At 41.1% G+C, this 22,324-nt stretch overlaps 1 protein-coding gene across 14 annotated transcripts in view; it reads left to right on the top strand.

The window, feature by feature from the left end:
- The window catches only part of LOC110488691 (protocadherin alpha-C2), a 213,341-nt gene that overhangs the window by 69,842 nt on the left and 121,175 nt on the right, over positions 1-22,324 (top strand). For 7 of the 14 annotated variants that reach the window (XM_036942812.1, XM_036942814.1, XM_036942808.1 and 4 more), the window contains exon 2: positions 21,060-21,137. The exons of the other annotated variants lie outside the window; for them this stretch is intronic. In XM_036942812.1, the coding sequence (XP_036798707.1) occupies positions 21,060-21,137 (78 nt within the window). The remainder of the gene's footprint in view (positions 1-21,059; positions 21,138-22,324) is intronic. 14 annotated transcript variants of the gene reach the window in all.

The raw sequence follows: 22,324 nt of genomic DNA, 5'->3' as shown, positions 1-22,324 counted from the left end.
ACGAGTAAGTTTTACTCTATTTAGACTGGGACCAGTTTTACTCAGATAAATTTACTGTGTAGAACCAGCTAATCCTAAACCATCCATATCTTAACCATTAGGAAGTCAAATGCAACGCTGATCTTAGGGGCAACTTCAGCCTTGTATTTACAGGGCCTTGTTACCGTGTTTCCCTGTTGGGCTTGTGTTGTGTCCGTGAAGGAATCAATTTCAGCAGTTAGAGACTTTTCATAATCCTTATTTGGAGCTACACCCCATCAGAAAGACAGTCTATTGGCGATTGAATGCAACCTTAAAGCCACGACACTGTCACATAGGACTACATTTCAGCCAGTCAAATTGTTCTCGTTTCTAACATTCTACCCGTGCCCTTTAAGGATGTCAACTAAACAGAAGATGCGTTGTCTTATGTTCATTGTTCATGTGTATGCCTACCTCTTTGACAAATGCAGGTTAGAGCATGTAGCCTAATAAGAGAAAGTGGTGTTTGCTTGCATGCCTGTGTCTGAAGGCCTGTGCACCATGGTAACTAGTGGTTGATTATGCGAGCCGCGTGTGGCTGAGAGAGAAAGAGTTGCCTGTCTCTTGCACACGCTGACACCCGTCGCCTAGCCAGTCGGGTGGTGTGAAAGTGCGCTGCTTGGCTTCGCTAGGGAACTGCCATTCATTATTTACATGTTCCTTTCCAGTTCCCCCTCCGTTTGTGTTCTAATGCTGCGGCTGCGCGGTTGACGTAATAAAGGTTAGCTCCGGTGCCCTTGTTTTGATTTTCACAAACGGCCTCATGTTATTGGCTAACAGATAGCTTGTGTTTCATCCGCTATGAGTGTGGCTGAATGAGGCAGATTTTAGGCGATGATGCTGTTTCCCTAGCAACGCACTGGCAGAATTACCTCTCTGTATTCGCTGGTTTTCCACCGCATGTTGGAGAGTCTCCCGTGCAGTGCAGTGGTCTCAGCAACAGGGGTGAGGGAAAGGGAGAAGGATGTGAGGGGGAGGGGACGTCGTGTCTTTTGTATGGTTCCTCTTCTACCATCTCACAGTATTTAATGAAAATGGGTTTAGTTTTGATTGAAACACGGATTATGTTAGCGAATTCCTCATTGTAATATTTGGTCAACAGATGGTGTCAACAGAAAAGCAACAGTACATGTGAAAATAGATCAACACATTATTAAATATATTGCATTATGGCAATTTTCTATTTTTACTCAACTAGGTCACTTCAGATTTCATACTTCGATAATTCCATAGGCTAGTAATAAGAGTGAGTGTAATTGGAACCAAGATGGCAGTGCAGTACAATAGATCATTACTATTCAGTGGCACTAATACTCATATAGAATGATTGAGAGGAATGTGAAACAATGCAGAAGACGGAGAAAGACAGTGAGATATCAGTACTCAAAAGCCTGAAATGGGTGGGTCAGTGGTGTGTGAAATGGACAGTAGCAATAATGAGAATGCTCCATGAAGATTTGATAGCAGCCTTCCCATTTGTAAACGGTGATGATATCCCCTTCAGTGTTTCTGTTCAATGTCCAATGCCTAATGCCCAGTTTGGTGATTAGCCTGTGTGTGTGTGTGTGTGTGTGTGTCAGTGCATACACAGTGGCAGTGCCAAGCCATGCTAGGACAGCAGATGGGAGTGTGTGTCTCATTTAGCCAACAAGTGCTGTCATGACTTCAACGGGTCACATGTTTTTTTGTTGTTGTGAATATACATGGTTTCACTGGGCCACATTTGCTCCCTCCATCCATAGTGTGTGTGGTGTAGCTATTGGTGTCTATCATGACGTGTAAGTTAATCTATTGGGACTGTGGTTGGCACATTCCCTTTTGGAACAGAAGGTTGTGATTGTGAAACATGCAAACAACCTTGCTAAATTCACAACAGTATGTTGGTTGATGTGTCTGAGCGTGTAGCCTACTTCATCCTAGTACAATGTGCACAGTACTTCATTCATACATTGTATTTTTGGAGCCGTGGTATAGCTTTGCCTCAGTGTCTCTTTGTGTGTGCTTGCTTAGTCTGTAATTGTGTTAGTATGCCGAGTGTCTAAGATCAAGAATGCTCACACTGTAATGCACCTTTGTGGTGTGTCAGTGTGTCGGTTGTCTTGGTTAATTGTGTGAGAGTGTTCTCCCTGTGAGAGTGTGGTCTGTGTCATAGGGAGAGAGTGTAGCAGAAGCAGGGAGGAGTATTACAGCCAGCCGCTAAAGCTTTTAAGCGGTATTGTACCTCAATTCAGCAGGCAGAGAATTGGCCTTATTTTAGATGGCTGCACACACACTACCTTCTCCCGAAGCTCCCTTCTGTTTCCATTCCCTTTTCTCTCGCTCAACCCCTCACTTGTACTTTCTCTCTGTCCCTCTTTCTCTGTTCCTTCTACAATTTTCTTTGGTTTTCAGACCGTGGCCTATCCCATTTGCAACTAGCTCCCACAGACTCATGTCAGAATTAGACGTTCATCCATGTTTCTCAAACATTACATGTAGAAGTTGTTGCAAACGTCACATTTCAAAGTGTTTAAGTTTAGGTGTTAACTCTGAATTTTTAAGGTTAGGGTTAACTCTCGATCGCTGGATTCGAACTTGCAACCTTCCGAATTAGATGGCAGATGCTTACACCTATCTCCCATCCCTGTCCACAACGCCCTGGCAAAACTGAAACCTACTTGAAGTTAACAGTGGCCGGTTTCCACATATTCTCCTGACGTCCTCAGACATGGATGGATGTCAAATACTGACTTGTATCACAGGTGACCTGGCTGCCCATTTGCTCCCTCCTCTCTTTTCTGTACTCTCCCATTCACTCCAATTTCCCCTCATCCCTTACCCCGCTCATTGTTCCTGCTCCCCATTTCTGTCAAGTTCCCTTCTCCCCCCTGTCTCAACGTCTTCCTTCTCCACCTCTCTCCTCTCTCACTACCACTCTCTCTATCGTCTTTCTAAACATCTCTTCCTACACCTCCATCCCCATGTGCTGTTTCTCTCCCTCCATCCTCCTGCCCCTCCCTCTCTCTCTCTCTCTCTCTCTCTCTCTCTCTCTCTCTCTCTCTCTCTCTCTCTCTCTCTCTCTCTCTCTCTCTCTCTCTCCCTTCCCCCATATCCCCGCTCCCTTCCCTCTCCCTCCTCATCTCTCTCTGCCATGCCTGTGGGGTTGTGGTTGTGGATGGGGATGTTGTTCTGTATGTGCTGGAAGCTGTTGTGTGTCAGTAAGGCACACATTTTGTTCACCGTTTCTTTGTTAGGACTCAGTGTCACTCACATCCAGGTCAAAGCTGTGATGGTAATCTCATTTACACACACAGCCACCCAGAGCAGTGTACCGCAAAAGCGCACCCATCCTATGTTGTTCACACACACACACACACACACACACAGACACACACACAGACACACACACACACACACACACACACACACACACACACACACACACACACACACACACAAATTCATTTAAAATGGTTAAGGTAATCCAATTTATAGACAAGCACTCACACCATGCATCCACAGGGACACACACACACGCACAGATGACACAGGCTCATCAACGTCACTCCCTCAGCTATTCAGGTTCCTTTGGTGCTGCGCAGAATGACTATCAAACTAATGACAGTGCCTCTGAGACAACCCACTGCCCCACACACACACAGAGACAGAGGGTTAGTTATGCAACCGCCCCTCATGCCAAATGAACACACATTCAGCACCCAGAAATATTGACTCTCCCTAGCCTTCCCCCTGATCCTTCTGGGCAGATAAGGACAGGAGAGGAGGGGAGAGGTTTGAGTGAATCTGGTTACACAGTGGAGCTGCCCAGTACTGGAATCAGGACTGCTTATTCCACTGTACTTCTCACGTATCAGTGAATTCTGCACGACGTGTCTCTGCAAGATACTTATCTCATCTGCTGTGGCATCATTCTCTTTTCTCTGTATTATTTTCTCTCTTCCCCCTCTCTTTCTCTGTCACAGTCTGTTGAGCTCATTGGTAATCACACAACGTATTATTCAACAAAGTTTATTCACCACAGTTATTAATAACATAAGACTTATTTCAGTGTGGCTGTGGTGCTATTGTGAAGACTTTGCGTTCAGTTTGGCAATGGTGCTGTGAGTGTGCCTGGACTGGAGTTAGGCCAGGCCTAGAAAACAGTGAGTCCTGAGCACACCCTGGCTGAGTACTGTGAGATTCAGCACTTTGTGGTCCTATCCAGGTGATGTGGGTGTCTATGAACTAGCAGGCTGTATTAGTGTTGACGTCAGCAGGCCTCGTTGGACACTGCGGCAGAGCTGAGGTGTTGGCCCACAGACCCACTGTGTTTGTGTGTGTGTGTTCTTCTCTACTGTAAACACACAGTATACAATCAATCATCAATCAAATGTATTTATAGAGCCCTTTATACATCAGTTAATGTCACAAAGTGCTGTACAGAAACCCAGCCTAAAACCCCAAACAGCAAGGAATGCACATGTAGAAGTTGTGCCATGGCAGAGATGGGCGACTAGTATTGACTACAGAGTCCTTCATTGTTGTAATCACAGAGAGAATAGAGCTGTAGCTTTATATGACTCAACATGTGAGGACATGCATTGACATGGAATTTACACTGACTCAACAAGGAAAAGCATTCAAGCTAAGTATCAATAAAGGAGTCTGTTTATTATCTCAGTAATTACATTATGCCCAAGGAGCAGTTATACATTTTTTTTATACCAAGTTGCTTTAGTTCAGGGTGGGTAGGTCCGGTCCAGTTAGTTCTGGTTCTAAGTGGGTCGACCCTGGTAGGTTCCACTGTGAAGGGTAATATCAGTTCTGTTTGGTTCCGCTGTGAAGGTCATGTCAGTTCTATTTGTGTATCGGTCATGTGACCCCTGACCCTGTTATCTCTCTACAGTTAGCAGTTAGCCAACACCCAGAGGTTAGTCTACTCTAAAAGCCTTCACTCTTAGTCTCCCTCTGCCACTCTCTCTCTATATATCTCTCTGCCTCTCACCCTGTCTGTCTCTCTTTTTTACCTATTTTCTCACTCCATCATTATCTCTCTCACAATCTCCCTTGCTCTCATCTCTCTTATTCATCAGCATTGTGTCTGTTTCTCCTTTCATCCACTCCACTGACCGTCTCTCCTCCACTCTTCTCTCTGATATAACCTCTGGTTTCATTAAGTCTCAGTGGTTTGGGTGCATGGTAATGTGTGTGGGTTCTGTATGTTTGCCCTGCCACAGTCATGCCTGCCTGTCTCTCCACTGCAGCGGAATCAAGAATCAGGGTCAGGGTCAGAGGAGGCTCCTCAGGACTCGTATGTTCCCTCTATTTGTCTACAAGAATAGTAATGCTGCATGTATGAATGTGAATGTGAATGTATTAATGTATTGAATGTGAATGTATTAATGTAAATAAGGTATTTCTGTTTTAAATCTTTTATACATTTGCTAAAATTCGTAAAAACGTATTTTTGCTTTGTCATTATGGGTTATTGTGTGTAGGTAGATTGATGAGGAAAAACATTAATTTAATACATTTTAGAATAAGACTAACGTCACAAAATCTGGAAAAAGTGAAGGGGTCTGAATACTTTCCAAATGCACTGTAAATATACAAATGCTTGTGTATATAGTACCGTACCTATATTAGTACTGTATAATAATATTCAGATCTCTAGAGTATGTATTCCACAACTGTTCCTATACCAAGGGAGCAATGTGTAACGATGTGCGCTGAGAGTCGGGAAGCAAGTTCAGGGAGTGAATACATTTAATAAATACATGAAACAAACACCGACATGATACAGATACAGATACAATGATGACTGGGGAAGGAACCAAATGGAGTGACAAATATAGGGCAGGTAATCAAGGAGGTGATGGAGTCCAGGTGAGTGTCATAATGCGCAATTACGCGTTACAATGGCGACAGGTGTGCACCATGACGAGCAGACTGGTGGCCTAGTGGCCGGAGAGGGAGCTGTCTATTTTGAGCTCATATGGGACTGGAATGTGAGCGCAGATTTGCAGTAGCAGCCTTTACTCTTAGTTAATATTACAGTAGTCTATACTCTTAGTCAATATTACAGTTGTCGTTACTATTAGCTACTTTTACAGTAGTCTTTACTCTTAGCTAATATTACAGTAGTCTATACTCTTAGCTAATATTACAGTAGTCTTTACTGTTAGCTAATATTACAGTAGTAATTACTCTTAGCTAATATTACAGTAGTCGTTACCTTTAGCTAATATTACAGTAGTCTATACACTTAGCTAATATTACAGTAGTTCTAATTCTTAGCTCACATGACGGCATTCTTTGCTATTAGCTAATACTACCGTAGTCATTACTCTTAGCTGTACTCTTACAGTCTTTATTACTCTTAGCAAGGATTACAGTAGTGTATACTTTTAGCTAATATTACAGTTGTATATTCTCTAAGCTAATATTACAGTAGTTGTTACTCTTAGCTGTACTCTTAGTCTTTATTACTCTTAGCAAGGATTACAGTAGTCTATACTTTTAGCTAATATTACAGTAGTATATTCTCTAAGCTAACATTGCAGTAGTCATTACTCTTACCAAATTTTACATTAGTATTTACTCTTAGCTAATATTACAGTAGTCTTTACTCTAAGCTAATATTACAGCAATCTTTACTCTTAGGTAATATTACAGTAGTCTTTACTCTCAGTAATTGTTAGTGGTCTATATTCTTAGCTAACATTACAATATCCGTTACTCTTAGCTAATATTACAGCAGTCTTTACGCTTAGCAAATATTACAGTTGTCTATACTCTCAGCTAATATTGAAGTTGTATAAACTCTTATCTAATAATACAGTAGTCATTTCTCTTAGCTATAATAACAGAAGTCTTTAATCCTTGCCATTATTACTGTAGTTTTTACTCTTAGCTAATACTACAGTAGTCATTAATCATTGCTAATATTACTCTTAGCTTATATTACAGTAATCTTTTCTCTGTTCAATACTCTTAGCTAAAATTACAATTTTCGTTTACTCTTAGCTAATATTACAGCAGTCTTTACTCTTAGCCAATTTTACAGTTGTATATACTCTTAGCTAATTTTACAGTAGTCGTTACTCTTAGCTAAAATCACAGATGTCTTTACTCTTTGCTATTATTACAGTAGTCATTACTCTTAGCTAATATTACTGTAGTCTTTACTTTTAGCTAATATTACAGTAGTCGTTACTCTTTGCTAATATTACATGATTTATTACTCTTAGCTAATACTACAGCAGTCTTTACTCATATCTAATGTTTCAGTAGAATATACTCTTAGCTTATATTACAGTTGTCTATACTCTCAGCTAAAATTACAGTTGTATAAACTATTTGCTAATATTACAGTAGTCGTTCCTCATAGCTAAAATCACATTAGTCTTTACTCTTTGCTATTATTACAGTACTCGTTACTCTTAGCTAATATTACAGTAGTCTTTACTCTCAGTAATTGTTATAGTGGTCTATATTCTTAGCTAACATTACAATATTCGTTATTCTTAGCTAATATTACAGCAGTGTTTATGCTTAGTAAATATTACAGTTGTCTATATTCTCAACTAATATTGAAGTTGTATAAACTCTTAGCTAATAGTACAGTAGTCAGTACTCTTAGCTAATATTACAGCAGTTTTTACTCGTAGCTAATATTACAGTAGTCTATACTTTTAGCTAATATTGCAGTAGTCTTTACTCTTAGGTATTATTACATTGGTCTTTACTCTCAGCTAATGTTGCAGTGTTCTATACTATTAGCTACAATTACAGTAGTCGTTACTCTTAGCTAATATTACGGTTGTCCATACTATTTTCTAATATTGCAGAAGTCATTACTCTTAGCTGTACTCTTACAGTTTTTATTACTCTCAGCAAGGATTACAGTAGTGTATACTTTTAGCTAATATTACAGTAGTATATTCTCTAAGCTAACATTGCAGTAGTCATTACTCTTACCAAATTTTACAGTAGTATTTACTCTTAGCTAATATTACAGTAGTCTTTACTCTTAGCTAATATTACAGCAGTCTTTACTCTAAGCTAATATTACAGTAGTCTTTACTCTCAGTAATTGTTACAGTGGTCTATATTCTTAGCTAACATTACATTATCTGTTACTCTTAGCTAATATTACAGCAGTCTTCACGCTTAGCAAATATTACAGTTGTCTATACTCTCAGCTAATATTGAAGTTGTATAAACTCTTATCTAATATTACAGTAGTCGTTTCTCTTAGCTATAATAACAGAAGTCTTTAATCCTTGCTATTATTACAGTAGTTTTTACTCTTAGCTAATACTACAGTAGTCATTAATCATTGCTAATATTACAGCAGTCTTTACTAGTAGCTAATATTACAGTACTCGTTACACTTAGCTAATATTTCAGTAGTCTTTACTCTCAGTAATAATTATGGTGGTCTATACTCTTAGCTAATATTACAGCAGTCTTTACTCTCAGGAATTGTTACAGTTGTCTATACTCTTAGCGAAAATTACAATATTCGTTACTCTTAGCTAATATTATTATTATTATTCTTTACGTTTTTCTAATATTACATCAGTTTTTACTTAGCTAATTTGACAGTAAAATATTATCTTAGCTAATATTAAGGTAGTCAGTCGTTCCTCTTGGCAAAAATCACAGTAGTCTTTAATCTGATCTATTATTACAGTAGTCGTTACTCTTCGCTAATATTACATTAGTCTTTACTCTTAGCTAATATTACATTAGTCTTTACTCTAAGCTAATATTACAGTATTTATTACTCTTAGCTAATACTACAGAAGTCGTTACTCTTAGTTAAAATCACAGTAGTCTTTACTCTGTTCTACTATTACTGTAGTCTGCTCTTAGCTAATATTACAGTAGTCTTTACTCTTAGCTAATATTACCGTAGTCTTTACTCTTAGCTAATATTAGAGTATTCTTTGCTCTCAGTAATTGTTACAGTGGTCTTTACTCTTAGCTAAAATTACAATATTCGTTACTCTTAGCTAATATTACAACAGTCTTTACTCTTAGCCAATTTTACAGTTGTATAAACTCTTAGCTAATATTACTGTAGTCATTACTCTTAGCTAAAATCACAGATGTCCTTGCTCTACTATTATTACAGTAGTCGTTTGTCTTAGCAAATATTACAGCAGTCTTTATTCTTAGCTAATATTACAGTAGAATATACTCTTAGCTAATATTACAGTAGCCGTTACTCTTACCTAATATTACAGTAGTATATACTCTTAGCTAGAATTACAATATTCGTTACGCTTAGCTAATATTACAGCAGTCTTTACTCTTAGCTAATATTACAGTTGTATATACTCTTAGCTAATATTACAGTAGTCGTTACGTTTAGCAAATATTACAGTAGTCTATACACTTAGCTAATATTACAGTAGTTCTAATTCTTAGCTCACATGACAGCATTCTTTGCTATTAGCTAATACTACCGTAGTCATTACTCTTAGCTGTACTCTTACAGTCTTTATTACTCTTAGCAAGGATTACAGTAGTGTATACTTTTAGCTAATATTACAGTAGTAAATTCTCTAAGCTAATATTACAGTAGTCATTACTCTTAGCTGTACTCTTACAGTCTTTATTACTCTTAGCAAGGATTACAGTAGTCTATACTTTTAGCTAATATTACAGTAGTATATTCTCTAAGCTAACATTGCAGTAGTCATTACTCTTACCAAATGTTACAGTAGTATTTATTCTTAGCTAATATTACAGTAGTCTTTACTCTGTTCTATTATTACAGTAGTCGTTACTCTTAGCTAAAATCACAGATGTCTTTACTCTAAGCTAATATTACAGTAGTCTTTACTCTTAGCTAATATTACAGTAGTCTTTACTCTTAGCTTATATTACAGTAATCTTTACTCTCAGTAATTGTTACAGTGTTCAATACTCTTAGCTAAAATTACAATTTGTGTTTACTCTTAGTTAATATTACAGCAGTCTTTACTCTTAGCCAATTTTACAGTTGTATAAACTCTTAGCTAATTTTACAGTAGTCGTTACTCTTAGCTAAAATCACAGATGTCTTTACTCTTTGCTATTATTACAGTAGTCATTACTCTTAGCTAATATTACAGTAGTCTTTACTCTTAGCTAATATTACAGTAATCGTTACTCTTTGCTAATATTACATTATGTATTACTCTTGGCTAATACTACAGTAGTTGTTACTCTTAGCTAATATTACAGCAGTCTTTACTCTTATCTAATGTTTCAGTAGAATATACTCTTAGCTTATATTACAGTTGTCTATACTCTCAGATAAAATTACAGTTGTATAAACTATTTGCTAATATTACAGTAGTCGTTCCTCATAGCTAAAATCACATTAGCCTTTACTCTTTGCTATTATTACAGTACTAGTTACTCTTAGCTAATATTACAGTAGTCTTTACTCTTTGCTAGTATATGACAGTAGTTGTTACTCTTAGCTAATATTACAGCAGTCTTTACTCTTATCTAATGTTTCAGTAGAATATACTCTTTGCTTATATTACAGTTGTCTATACTCTCAGCTAAAATTACAGTTGTATAAACTATTTGCTAATATTACAGTAGTCGTTCCTCATAGCTAAAATCACATTAGTCTTTACTCTTTGCTATTATTACAGTACTCGTTACTCTTAGCTAATATTACAGTAGTCTATACTCTTAGCGAATATCACAGTAGTCGTTACTCTTAGGTGTACCTTTAGGTAACATTACAGTCTTCATTACTCTTAGCTAAGATTACAGTAGTCGTTACTTTTAGCTAATGTTACATCAGTTGTTACTCTTATCTAATATTACAGTATTCTTTACTCTTAGCTAATATTACAGTAGTCGTTACGCTTATCTACTATTACAGTTGTCTATACTTCTAGCTAATATTACATTAGTCGTTACTCTTATCTAATATTACTGTATTCTTTACTCTTAGCTAATATTACAGCCGTCTTTACTTGGCTAATTTTGCAGTAGTCTATACTTTTAGCTAATATTACAGTAGTCGTTACTCTTACCTAATATTACAGTAGTCATTTCTCTTAGCGAATATCACAGTAGTCGTTACTCTTACCTAATATTGCAGTAGTCGTTACACTTAGCTAGTATTACAGTAGTCTATACTTTTAGCTAATATTTCAGTAGTCATTCCTCTTAGCTGATATTACATCAGTCATTCCTCTTAGCTGATATTACATCAGTCATTCCTCTTAGCTGATATTACATCAGTCTTTACTCTTAGCTAATCTTACAGTAGTATGAACTCTTATCTAATATTGCAGTAGTCATTTCTCTTACCTAATATTAGAGTAGTCTTTAAGATTAGCGATTATTACAGCATTCGTACTCTTAGCTGTGCTCTTAGCTAATATTACAGGCGTCGTTACTCTTATCTAATATTACTGTATTCTTTACTCTTAGCTAATATTACAGCCGTCTTTTCTTGGCTCATATTGCAGTAGTCTATACTCTTAGCTAATATTACAGTAATCTTTACTCTTAGCTAAAATTACAGTATTCTTTACTCTTAGCCCAAACCGCAGCTGCTGATCCTGGGTCTGGCATGAGCTGGCTTGAGGTCACTTGGAGGTTGCATCCAAGTCACTGAGCCAGAAGAGCCACACAGTACAGAGTTATACAACGTAAACACACTTTGTTGAATGTCCACTTGCAGAATGATGGTTGAAGAAAAGGAAAGTGATTGTATTTGTTGCAATATTACCGTGGTCTCTCTTTCAAGAACCTGAAAATGGTTGTCCAACATTGCAACATGTTTAATTATCTTGAACTCCGCCCTCCTAAGCTTCATGACCCCACACAGTGTAATCATGCACTCGCAATGCAGGCTGAGTAGATGTTGGAAGCCTACAATTGAATGTGGCCACAGTTGCTGCAAACTTCACTGATGAATCCATCCAATGTTTACTTTATTCATGTATGGAAGATTGAATTGAGAGTGTTTTTATGGCTGTTGGAGAGAGCAGAGAGCAGTGTCCCCATCTGCAGGGTTCTGACTCCCCTGGTGCCATTTGCCCCATAACCTGGGTAATGCTGGGCCTGTTATGAGCGCATTCAGTTGTGTGTAAAATGTCCCATGTGGACCAACGTCCTGTATGTTCACCCACACATAGGCTACACACATATACTGTACACAGGTCTAAACTCCCTCCACACGCACACACACACACACACACACACACACACACACACACACACACACACACACACACACACACACACACACACACACACACACACACACACACAGACACAAATAGGTGTTTCAGGCTGGGGTTATGCATGACAGCATGACATGTGAATTTCTAAAACCAGCACTCTCTGATATGCGAGAATGGGCCAGGTCTCCGATGACTCACCGCCATTCTCTCTCTACTCCAATTGCCTGTACAGATAATTGCAATGCAGAACGCTATATTCACAGGTTAATGGGAGGAAGACATTCCTGTGTTTGCTTCTTTTATCTAACTGTATCCTTTTAAGGGTACCAGCCTTGCTGGAAATCTTTCTTTGACACATTTTGAGCATTTTATAGCTTTTTATTTGTCTGTCTGTCTGTCCGTCTTTTTTTTTTTTTTTAGGGAGACCATCTGCCATAGAGGAGATTTTTTTGAGATTTGGGAATTTTGGTGAATAATGGTATTATAATAGCTTAAAGTCAATGAGACAACCATCTCCTGCACAGGGAGGCAGACCTGCTCAGGCTTTGCCTGTCAAACATATTTATCCACTCTTCTTTAGTGTATAGTATGTGTGTCTACATGTGTGTGTCTTTGTGTGCGTGCAGGTTACAGCTTCCCCTGCCTCTGCTCCTGTCAGTCAGTACTCTCCTCTCTTATATTTCCCGCCATCTTATTTACTGGGCTGTCCTGTATGAATTAAACAGTGGGATGTGAGTGTTGTGGATGAGTATTACACTATTAGACTGAATGGCTGAGACAGCTCTCTACCCCTTCTACCTCAATCTCTCACTCTCTCCCTCCATCTTTCCCCCTCCCCTCTCCATCTCCCTCCCCTCTCCATCACTCGTTTCTTAGCTTGTCTTTCTGGTTCCCTCTTCCTCTGTCCTTCTTTTTTCCATCTTTCTTTCTTTCACTCCCTCTCTCTCTCTCCCTCTCTCTCTCCATTTTGCCTTCTTTTTCACACACAGCGGATCTTGCTATCTCGACCTCCTCCCACACAGCCAATTTCTCCCTTGTTCGTTCTCTCTCTCTTGTGCCCCCTTCTGTCTCTTAGTGTGAGTGCAGTCGGATGTAAAATGTCTGAAACTTTCCTCTTTCTCTGTCTTCCTGTTCTTGCTGTATTGGATGGCTCCTCCCCTATATTCTATCTGTTTTTTTATTACTTCATAAATGTTTTATAATTTCCCCCCACCTCTTATTCTTCTGCTATCTGCATTCCTCTCCGTTTTCCTTTAATTTTCTTTTCTTTCTTTCCTCTCCTTTCCTCTCCTATCCTTTCCTTTCCTTTCCTTTCCCTTCCCTTCCTTTTCTTTCCTCTCTCCTTTCCTTTCCTCTTTGTAGTCTCAGTCAGTCTGTCTCTTTGTCTATAGGGACAGTCTTCACCCCACACTCTTGATAAAAAAGGGTTCCAAAAGGGTTCTTCGGCTGTCTCAATAAGATAACTCTTTTGGGTTCCTTGTAGAACCCTCTGGGGAAAAGGTTCTACATGGAACTAAAAAGGGTTCTACCTGGGACTAAAATGGTTTTAGTTGGAACCAAGAAAGTTTCTTCAAATGGTTCTCCTATGGGGTCAGCCGAACAACCCCTTTAGGCTCTAGACCTTTTTTTTCTAAGAGTGCATTGTCTGTCTGTCTGTCTGTCTGTCTGTCTGTCTGTCTGTCTGTCTGTGGGGACTGTCCTCTCCTCTCTACTCTCTCTCTCTGTTCCTCTGTCCTCTCCTCACTCCAACCTCTGTTCTCTCTTTGGGTAACTGGGGCTGTCAGCAGTGCTGCATATTTCAGTGTGCCAGTCCCTCTCACCTGTGTGTGTGGCTGTGACAGGAACAATGAGAGGGAAAGGGCTCCCGTTTCACAGTTTGTCTTAGTTGCTTTTTAGGCACTGATGCTGAAATCTTGTACTGTATCTGTGCGGTGAGTTTTCTGCACTCTTTGTGTCATTCTGACAAAGTTCTAACTGAGTAGTAGTTGATTGTTTGTGACAGTATGTGGTTTTTGACTATGTGATTCTGGGTAGGTTTTTAGACAATACTTTATGTGAGACACCCCTGTTTTCAATACTTTTTAATACCTCACCTTGCGAGGATAAAGGCACGGAGCCTTTTTCTAAAATGATGAGATTGGAGAAGGGATCCTAGACCATGCCTCCATACAGAATCTTTCCAGATCGTTGAGGAAAATAGAGCTCTTTGGCCACGGATATCAGTGGTGGGCTTTGCTTCGAAAGAAAGAGGCATATGTAGAACAGAACCCCATACCATAGTTACTGTAGAATATGGTGCTGGATCTTTGATGTTATGGGGCTATTTTGCTTCCACTGGTCCCGGGGCCCTTGTTAACCCTTGTGTGGTGTTCATGTTTTGGGTTTTCAACCAATTTTTGCAGGTCTGATGGACCCACAACATTATTTGTTTTTTTAAAACAATACAGCCATAACAATTTACGTAAAATTACTTAATTAATATATGTTGACTTATTTCAATTACAAGCAATACATGGTTAATATTTGCCATTTACCTCTGCTAATGTAGATCACATTTATCATTTAAAGCGCTATGCAATTTAAAACAAATTAAATGTGATTTTTGTAAACAGAAATCAATTAGAATCAAGACATGGGTGGAATAAATCATGTTTATCTTGAACAAATATAAATGAAACAAAGTTTTCACCACTAGTAATGTTGATTGCTTTGAACAGAACAAATTGGAAGGACACACTGAACACAAATTCAAATTAAGGCCGGTCTACATACAACATGAGGGACAGTTTCACTGTCTGTGGGTTGCAAATGTATTTCTTGCACTTGATGCATCTGTGTCTTCCTGTCCTTCTTGGGTCCACACACATTGCAGCGCTTCTTCTAGAATGATGATAACACTTAGTTCAGAAATTTTATTAGCATCTCACTCACTCACTCACTCACTCACTCACTCACTCACTCACTCACTCACTCACTCACTCACTCACTCACTCACTCACTCACGTATATAGTTGCAGCAGGCCAAGCAAGGTAAGAGAGTCAGACACACAGACATGCAAAAACATCACTCACACTTCTGGTATTGGAGTTGTAGGTTATGTGGGCCGGGCGGATGGGGAACCAGCATCCTCCTCCTGAATCATCCTTACGATGGCTGCAAAAGCTGGGGTGCTTGGGATATGTTGCCTCCTCTGGTTTTGAGGTCTTACCAATTCCTTACCCAGCTCCAAGAGAAAGAGCCATCTCCTCTGGAGCTTCCCTCTGTTCCAATCGGGGTTCAACGCCATCCAGATGACAAAGACGTTGTCCACAGAGATGTCCAAGATGTTGAAGAATATCACAAGTGGCCAGCGTAGGGTTCTTTTTTTGCCATTGTAGCCAGTCACCAGCTTGTCTAAATTGAGGAGCTCCTGTCCCAGCTTGTCTAAATCGTCTAAATTGAGGAGCTCCTGTCCCAGCTTGTCTAAATTGAGGAGCTCCTGTCCCAGCTTGTCTAAATTGTCTAAATTGAGGAGCTCCTGTCCCAGCTTGTCTAAATTGTCTAAATTGTGGAGCTCCTCTCCCAGCTTGTGTGAAGTAAAAAAGTTATTGCACGTGATGTTGTGGCCACAGAGTCCCTGTGTCACTTCCAGGACAACTCACATCCCTTGGTTCTTCTCAGGGGCTCCTCCATCTGGCTTCCCCGTATACACCTGCAAGTTCCAAACATATGATGAAGCAGCATCACAGGCAGCCCAGATCTTGATTCCATATTTTGCCGGTTTAGACGGTATGTACTGCCTGAAGATGCAGCGGCCCCTAAATGGCATAAGCTGCTCATTAACAGTAACATTGGGCCCAGAGTTGTAAAAGAGGGGAAGGTGGTCCACCCATTTGTCCCACACTGACCTGTTTGCAGCTAGCTTGTCTCTCTGCTAGCGAGCTGGTCTGGTGTCTCGGTGTGTGTTACTCCCTTACAGAACAGCGCAAAACTGTCTCTAACCAGAATAGAAAGAGGAGTGGGAGGCCCCATGCTCAACTGAGCAAGAGGTCAAGTACATTAGAGTGTCTAGTTTGAGAAACAGACGCCTCAAAAGTCCTCAAATGTCAGCTTCATTAAATAGTACCCGCAAAACACCAGTCTCAACGTCAACAGTGAAGAGGCGACTCCGGGACGCTGGCCTTTTAGGCAGAGTTCCTCTGTCCAGTGTCTGTGTTCCTTTGCCCATCTTAATCTTTTCTTTTTATTGGCCAGTCTGAGATATGGCTTTTTCTTTGCAACTCTGCCTAGAAGGCCAGCATCCCGGAGTCGCCTCTTCACTGTTGACGTTGAAACGGTAGTGTATATATAGATAGATTTATTTAAAATCTATTTTCCTTCATTATTTTCCCCTAACCCTACCACCCTCACCTAATTAGAGTAAACTAATGGACAACAACACTTAGGCTTCTACTTCCAGCTTTTGTTTTGAATCTCACCCCTCAGCTACCCTCAACCCTCCCATCTATCTCTGAAGACCATCCCGTTTTGTTATTAATCCCACCCCTCAGCTACCCTCAACCCTCCCATCTATCTCTGAAGACCATCCCGTTTTGTTATTAATCCCACCCCTTAGCTACCCTCAACCCTCCCATCTATCTCTGAAGACCATCCCGTTTTGTTATTAATCCCACCCCTCAGCTACCCTCAACCCTCCCATCTATCTCTGAAGACCATACCGTTTTGTTATTAATCCCACCCCTCAGCTACCCTACACCCTCCCATCTATCTCTGAAGACCATCCCGTTATGTTATTAATCCCACCCCTCAGCTACCCTCAACCCCTCCCATCTATCTCTGAAGACCATCCCGTTTTGTTATTAATCCCACCCCTCAGCTACCCTCAACCCCTCCCATCTATCTCTGAAGACCATCCCGTTTTGTTATTAATCCCACCCCTCAGCTACCCTCAACCCCTCCCATCTATCTCTGAAGACCATCCCGTTTTGTTATTAATCCCACCCCTCAGCTACCCTCAACCCTCCCATCTATCTCTGAAGACCATCCCGTTTTGTTATTAATCCCACTCCTCAGCTACCCTCAACCCTCCCATCTATCTCTGAAGACCATCCCGTTTTGTTATTAATCCCACCCCTCAGCTACCCTCAACCCTCCCATCTATCTCTGAAGACCATCCAGTTTTGTTATTAATCCCACCCCTCAGCTACCCTCAACCCATCCCATCTATCTCTGAAGACCATCCCGTTTTGTTTTTAATCCCACCCCTCAGCTACCCTCAACCCTCCCATCTACCTCTGAAGACCATCCAGTTTTGTTATTAATCCCACCCCTCAGCTACCCTCAACCCCTCCCATCTATCTCTGAAGACCATCCCGTTTTGTTTTTAATCCCACCCCTCAGCTACCCTCAACCCCTCCCATCTATCTCTGAAGACCATCCCGCTTTGTTTTTAATCCCACCCCTCAGCTACCCTCAACCCTCCCATCTATCTCTGAAGACCATCCAGTTTTGTTATTAATCTCACCCCTCAGCTACCCTCAACCCCTCCCATCTATCTCTGAAGACCATCCCGTTTTGTTTTTAATCCCACCCCTCAGCTACCCTCAACCCTCCCATCTATCTCTGAAGACCATCCAGTTTTGTTTTTAATCCCACCCCTCAGCTACCCTCAACCCTCCCATCTATCTCTGAAGACCATCCCGTTTAGTTTTTTTGCCATATGTTTTTTACTGTGTTGTTTCACAAAAGTTCTGAAACTACAGTATATATATATATTTACGGACACAGTAGATTTGACATTAGTTCTCTTGTTGTTTTTAGTCCCGCCCGTCAGCTCCATTCACCCCCTCCCATCTATCTCTGAACAGCATCTTGTTGTGATTTGAGGAGGGCTGTCCATAAGTGCAGACGAAGGATATCAAGGATCTGGAAATATTCTTTATGGAGGAATGGTCTAAGATCCCACCCAATGTGTTCATCAATCTCATTAAATGTTTTAGTAAAAGTCTCTGTGTCATTATCCTCAGGAGAGGTATTGAAAGGGATTGAAAAAGGGGTGGCAATACATTTGAGCCCTATCTTTTTGAGAAAAAAATATGACTTGTTTCACAAAATCTCTTTCTCTGAGCAATTGTATTAATATAAAATAATATCATTTCCGTTTTTTTTGACACCTATATAGCTCAGTATTTGAATAATTTATTTTTGACAGTCTTTTTTCCCGCTCATCTTAATCGAGGGTGCCAAAAACTTTGGACCTGAGTGTGTGCGTGTCATGCTTGCATTGTGTGTGTGTGTGTGTGTGTGTGTGTGTGTGTGTGTGTGTGTGTGTGTGTGTGTGCGTGCGCGCGCGCGTGTGTGTGTGTGCGCATGTATGCCTGTGTACATGCGTGTGCGTGCGTCTGTAGGGTCACGTACATGTGAGGTACACTGAACCCTCTCAGCGCCAGTCTGCAGGCTATCCTATCAGTCATGCTCCATGTTTCATAAAGCATTCTGATGAGACCGGGATGGATGGTTTAGATTTCAGCAGCGTGTCATAGCTAGTAATGATGGAGGGTTGATGGTTCAGAGATCCCCATGCGTCATCACACTAGATCAGCTACTCTGATAAAGTAGGCCAGACACCATATTATCCACAATGCATCACACTGGATAACGAGACCAAAGTTGGACTCTAATAGGAGTTGTGTGTCAAAAGAAAATATTATTTCCAAACAATCACACAAAGACCAAAAAAAAAGCACCCAAACATAACATGTGATGTAATTCTGTTTCCCTTCTTGGCTGGTTGTGATTGTAGGAGAGAGTAGCGTGGTCCTGCAGTTGCTTTGTTAATCTCCTGTTTACACCCAACTATCTAATCCCCATTCACTTTCCAGTCCCCTCTAACATAATTCCATAGTTCTGAAGCAAAGTGTCTGTGGCCCCATGTGTCCTTCATCTGACCTTGTCTAGCTCTTGCTACAAACGCACAACGCTCCCAAATTCCTCCAAATCCCGTTTCGTGAATACCTCCATTCTGCCCGCGCTGTCAGTGTTCCCAGTTTTCCAGGATTAGGGCGGCCGTTAAAACCGTGTCTAAGTGACGATTCCACTTTGGTGCTTGCGCAATGCGATTATAGGGAATGATCTTCATGTCGCAGTGGATGTATAAAAGCAGAGGAGCGAGAACAAGCAGAGACGCCAGTCATTCTCAGTCTCAGGAGCCGGTGACTGCCGCCCGCCTTCCTCCTCTACTCCTCTCCTCCTCTCACCGTCTTTTACTAGTCTTCTCTTTCTCCCTATATTTTTCTGTTTTTGAGGGATTTTTCCAAATTTTAAACTTTTTTTTTACAGCGCTGTCACTCTTTCTCTCGTTATGTACTCCCCTCCTACTCTTCGTCCCCCCCCGCCTTTACAGTCTACGCGAATGATACAGTAGATTGCAAATGGCAGGAATAACTAGAGAAAACGGCACGGGTTAACAGGGTTTTTAGTACCTCTAAGGAGCTGTAATAAATGGTGGACATGTAACCTCCACACAGGGCTACCAATGAAAGGGTAACACACACACACACACTTAACTCGGTTCATCTGAAGTGGGAAGCATGTCCTTTTTTTTTCATTTGCTTGTTGATGATGCATTTAGGTGACTATGTTTTGATGTTGAAAGTGGAAGATGATGCTTCATGTTTTCTAAGAACTACAGAGAAAACGGAGGCTTTGCGAACGGATGAGTTCTGGAAAGGGGAGCAGGCTGAGGAACTCTTTCAAACTGCTTCCAAAGTGTCTCACTCTGCGGACCAGAGTTCCACTGCATTATTCAGTCTTATTTAAATACGTGCGTTGAGGCCTCTTGCACCAAGGGGCCACCTGCACTGAACTCACTGCACTGCACACTCAGTAGTGAACACTGCTTGAATATATCCTGTTCCATATGAAGGAGACTGGTATTACACAATACATTTAGACCTTAGTGCCTTCTCCTATATCTATCTATCTATTGAGAGGGGGACAATGTCGTAGTGTAGTTGATTAGGGTTGCCTCTTTGAGAAACACGGTGTGCCCAGGGCTTTCGATTGCTGTGCAAATGCAGATTTGCTCTGTGTCTGCAGCGAGTCATTGTGTTGATGTGTATCTAGCTGAGCGCTTGCTTGGTGATATTAGGCAGGCACACAGCTGTGTACTCTATCTCTCGTTTCTTACACGGCGGGAGATTTCCTTTTTCATTTCCGCAGGGGAGAAAGACATATGCACGGCAGCATCCCAAACACATTTAATAACTGAACCACGGTTATTGTTTATGTGGTGTGTGTCTGAGTGGCTGTGATTCGGGTGCATGTATTTATCAAGCAATATGTGGTTTTGCGGGGGTGTGTGGGAGTGTTTGTGTCATGTGTGGCGAATCAGTTCATCTCATCTCTAGTAGAGAGCCAGGATCCAGGGAGAACAAAGGAACTGAAGGAAAAATCTCCCTCTCCTGGTCAAAGGCTGAACTAAATATCTGTGTGTGTGTGTGTGTGTGTGTGTGTGTGAGTGTGTGTGTGTGTGTGAGTGTGTGTGTGTGTGTGTGTGTCTGTGTGTGTGTGTGTGCGCGCGCACACGCTCTGAGCTCTATTGATATCTATTGCCAATGTGTTTCTGTGTTTCTATTCATTTAGATATAGATAGTGGGGCCCAGGCCATATTCCTTCACTTATACTCATATGTGTGCATGTGTAACATTTATTAAATGCTTTGTGAATTTCACCAAGTTTAAGCATGACTGCGTTCTTGGCCATACGGGCATGTTTCTATTTTTCCCTGCAAACCTAACAGATGGGGGTTGGAGGATCATAATATTTGTGCGCTACAAATGTTTGTTGTGTTTCTCTTTTGGATACAGATGAGAAGTGAAACATTAAGGCAGGATCCTCGAAGTCGCCCCCAGTCTCTCTCACACACACAACCCAGAAAACTAACGGTATAGTAAAATCCCTGAATATACGTGTCTCAATGTGTTACGTAGCTATACATGTTGTCTCAGTCTCTCTCAGCGTCTCCCTATAAGTGTGTAACAGTGTGCCCCTGGCAATAGTGTCACTGACATTGTGTGTACGTAATAGGTCGTCCTTGTGGGGTCCCCGTCCTGGGTGCATGGTAGTGCTCGTCAGAATGGGGCAATGAGGGAGGGCTGCGGGGAATAGGAGAGAGGCAGCATGTGCGTCACCGGAGGGGGGGGGGGGGTGAATCTATTATACTGTGGAGCTCTTACCCCGCTGGAGGTGGTCCCAAGGGGACTATACATCTATCGGACACCGCCTGTGTCCCCAGCCACTCCGAGAGCCAATCAAAGAGCCTGTTATAGGCGTGGTAGAGGTTTGGACAGCCTATCAGAGTGATTACTGCCGATACCTATTGTGTGGATATCCAATCAAACAGCCAACCATAGCCTTGGTTTAAATGGCATGGTTGGTTTCCTGGCCTTTATATTGCTAAAGCAATCCATTTGTTGGATTAAATGTAGTCGTTTTATGCAATAACTCAACTTATATTAGCCACACATACACACACACACACTCACACAGACATGCACGCAAGCACGCGCACAACACGCGCACACACCCCAGCTAACACATAACGTTCTGAGAACCGCATGCTGCGTGGAGCTTGGTGAGAGCGTGGTTGTGCTTATTTTGCACGCAACCTCCCCATAACGTTTCCTACAGGTTTCCCCGTGGTTCTATTTAAAGTCATGCTCTCAACTTGTCCAGAGAACCTTAAGAAACAACGTTCTTCTGTGGGAATTCCAGGACTTCAGCATAGTGTTTTCTGGCGGTTTTCTCATGGTTCTATTTAAAGTAATGTTCTCAGAAGATTTAGCCCGTACTGACACACAGGTGTAATAACTCTACAGTGGCCCCTGCAGCGTGCGCTCAGACCGGTGGGACTAGAACACTTATTGACAACGTTCAGTTGTCACGCTGCGGTGACTGTTAGAGATATTTGGAACTCACGCAAAGGTTAAGAAATCAATCGCAGGGTTCAAAGTGTTAAGTTAAAGCATATACATTCCCTTCTCAGCATTAACAAAACTCTCTCTATCCTCTATGCTGTGTAGTGTGTTCAGGTGTGTTGGCCGCGTCCACTAATTGGCCACACCTGATCTTA

Source organism: Oncorhynchus mykiss, chromosome 14 (assembly GCF_013265735.2).
Source record: "Oncorhynchus mykiss isolate Arlee chromosome 14, USDA_OmykA_1.1, whole genome shotgun sequence".
Lineage (NCBI taxonomy): Eukaryota > Metazoa > Chordata > Actinopteri > Salmoniformes > Salmonidae > Oncorhynchus > Oncorhynchus mykiss.
This window is presented reverse-complemented; position numbering and strand designations above follow the sequence as displayed.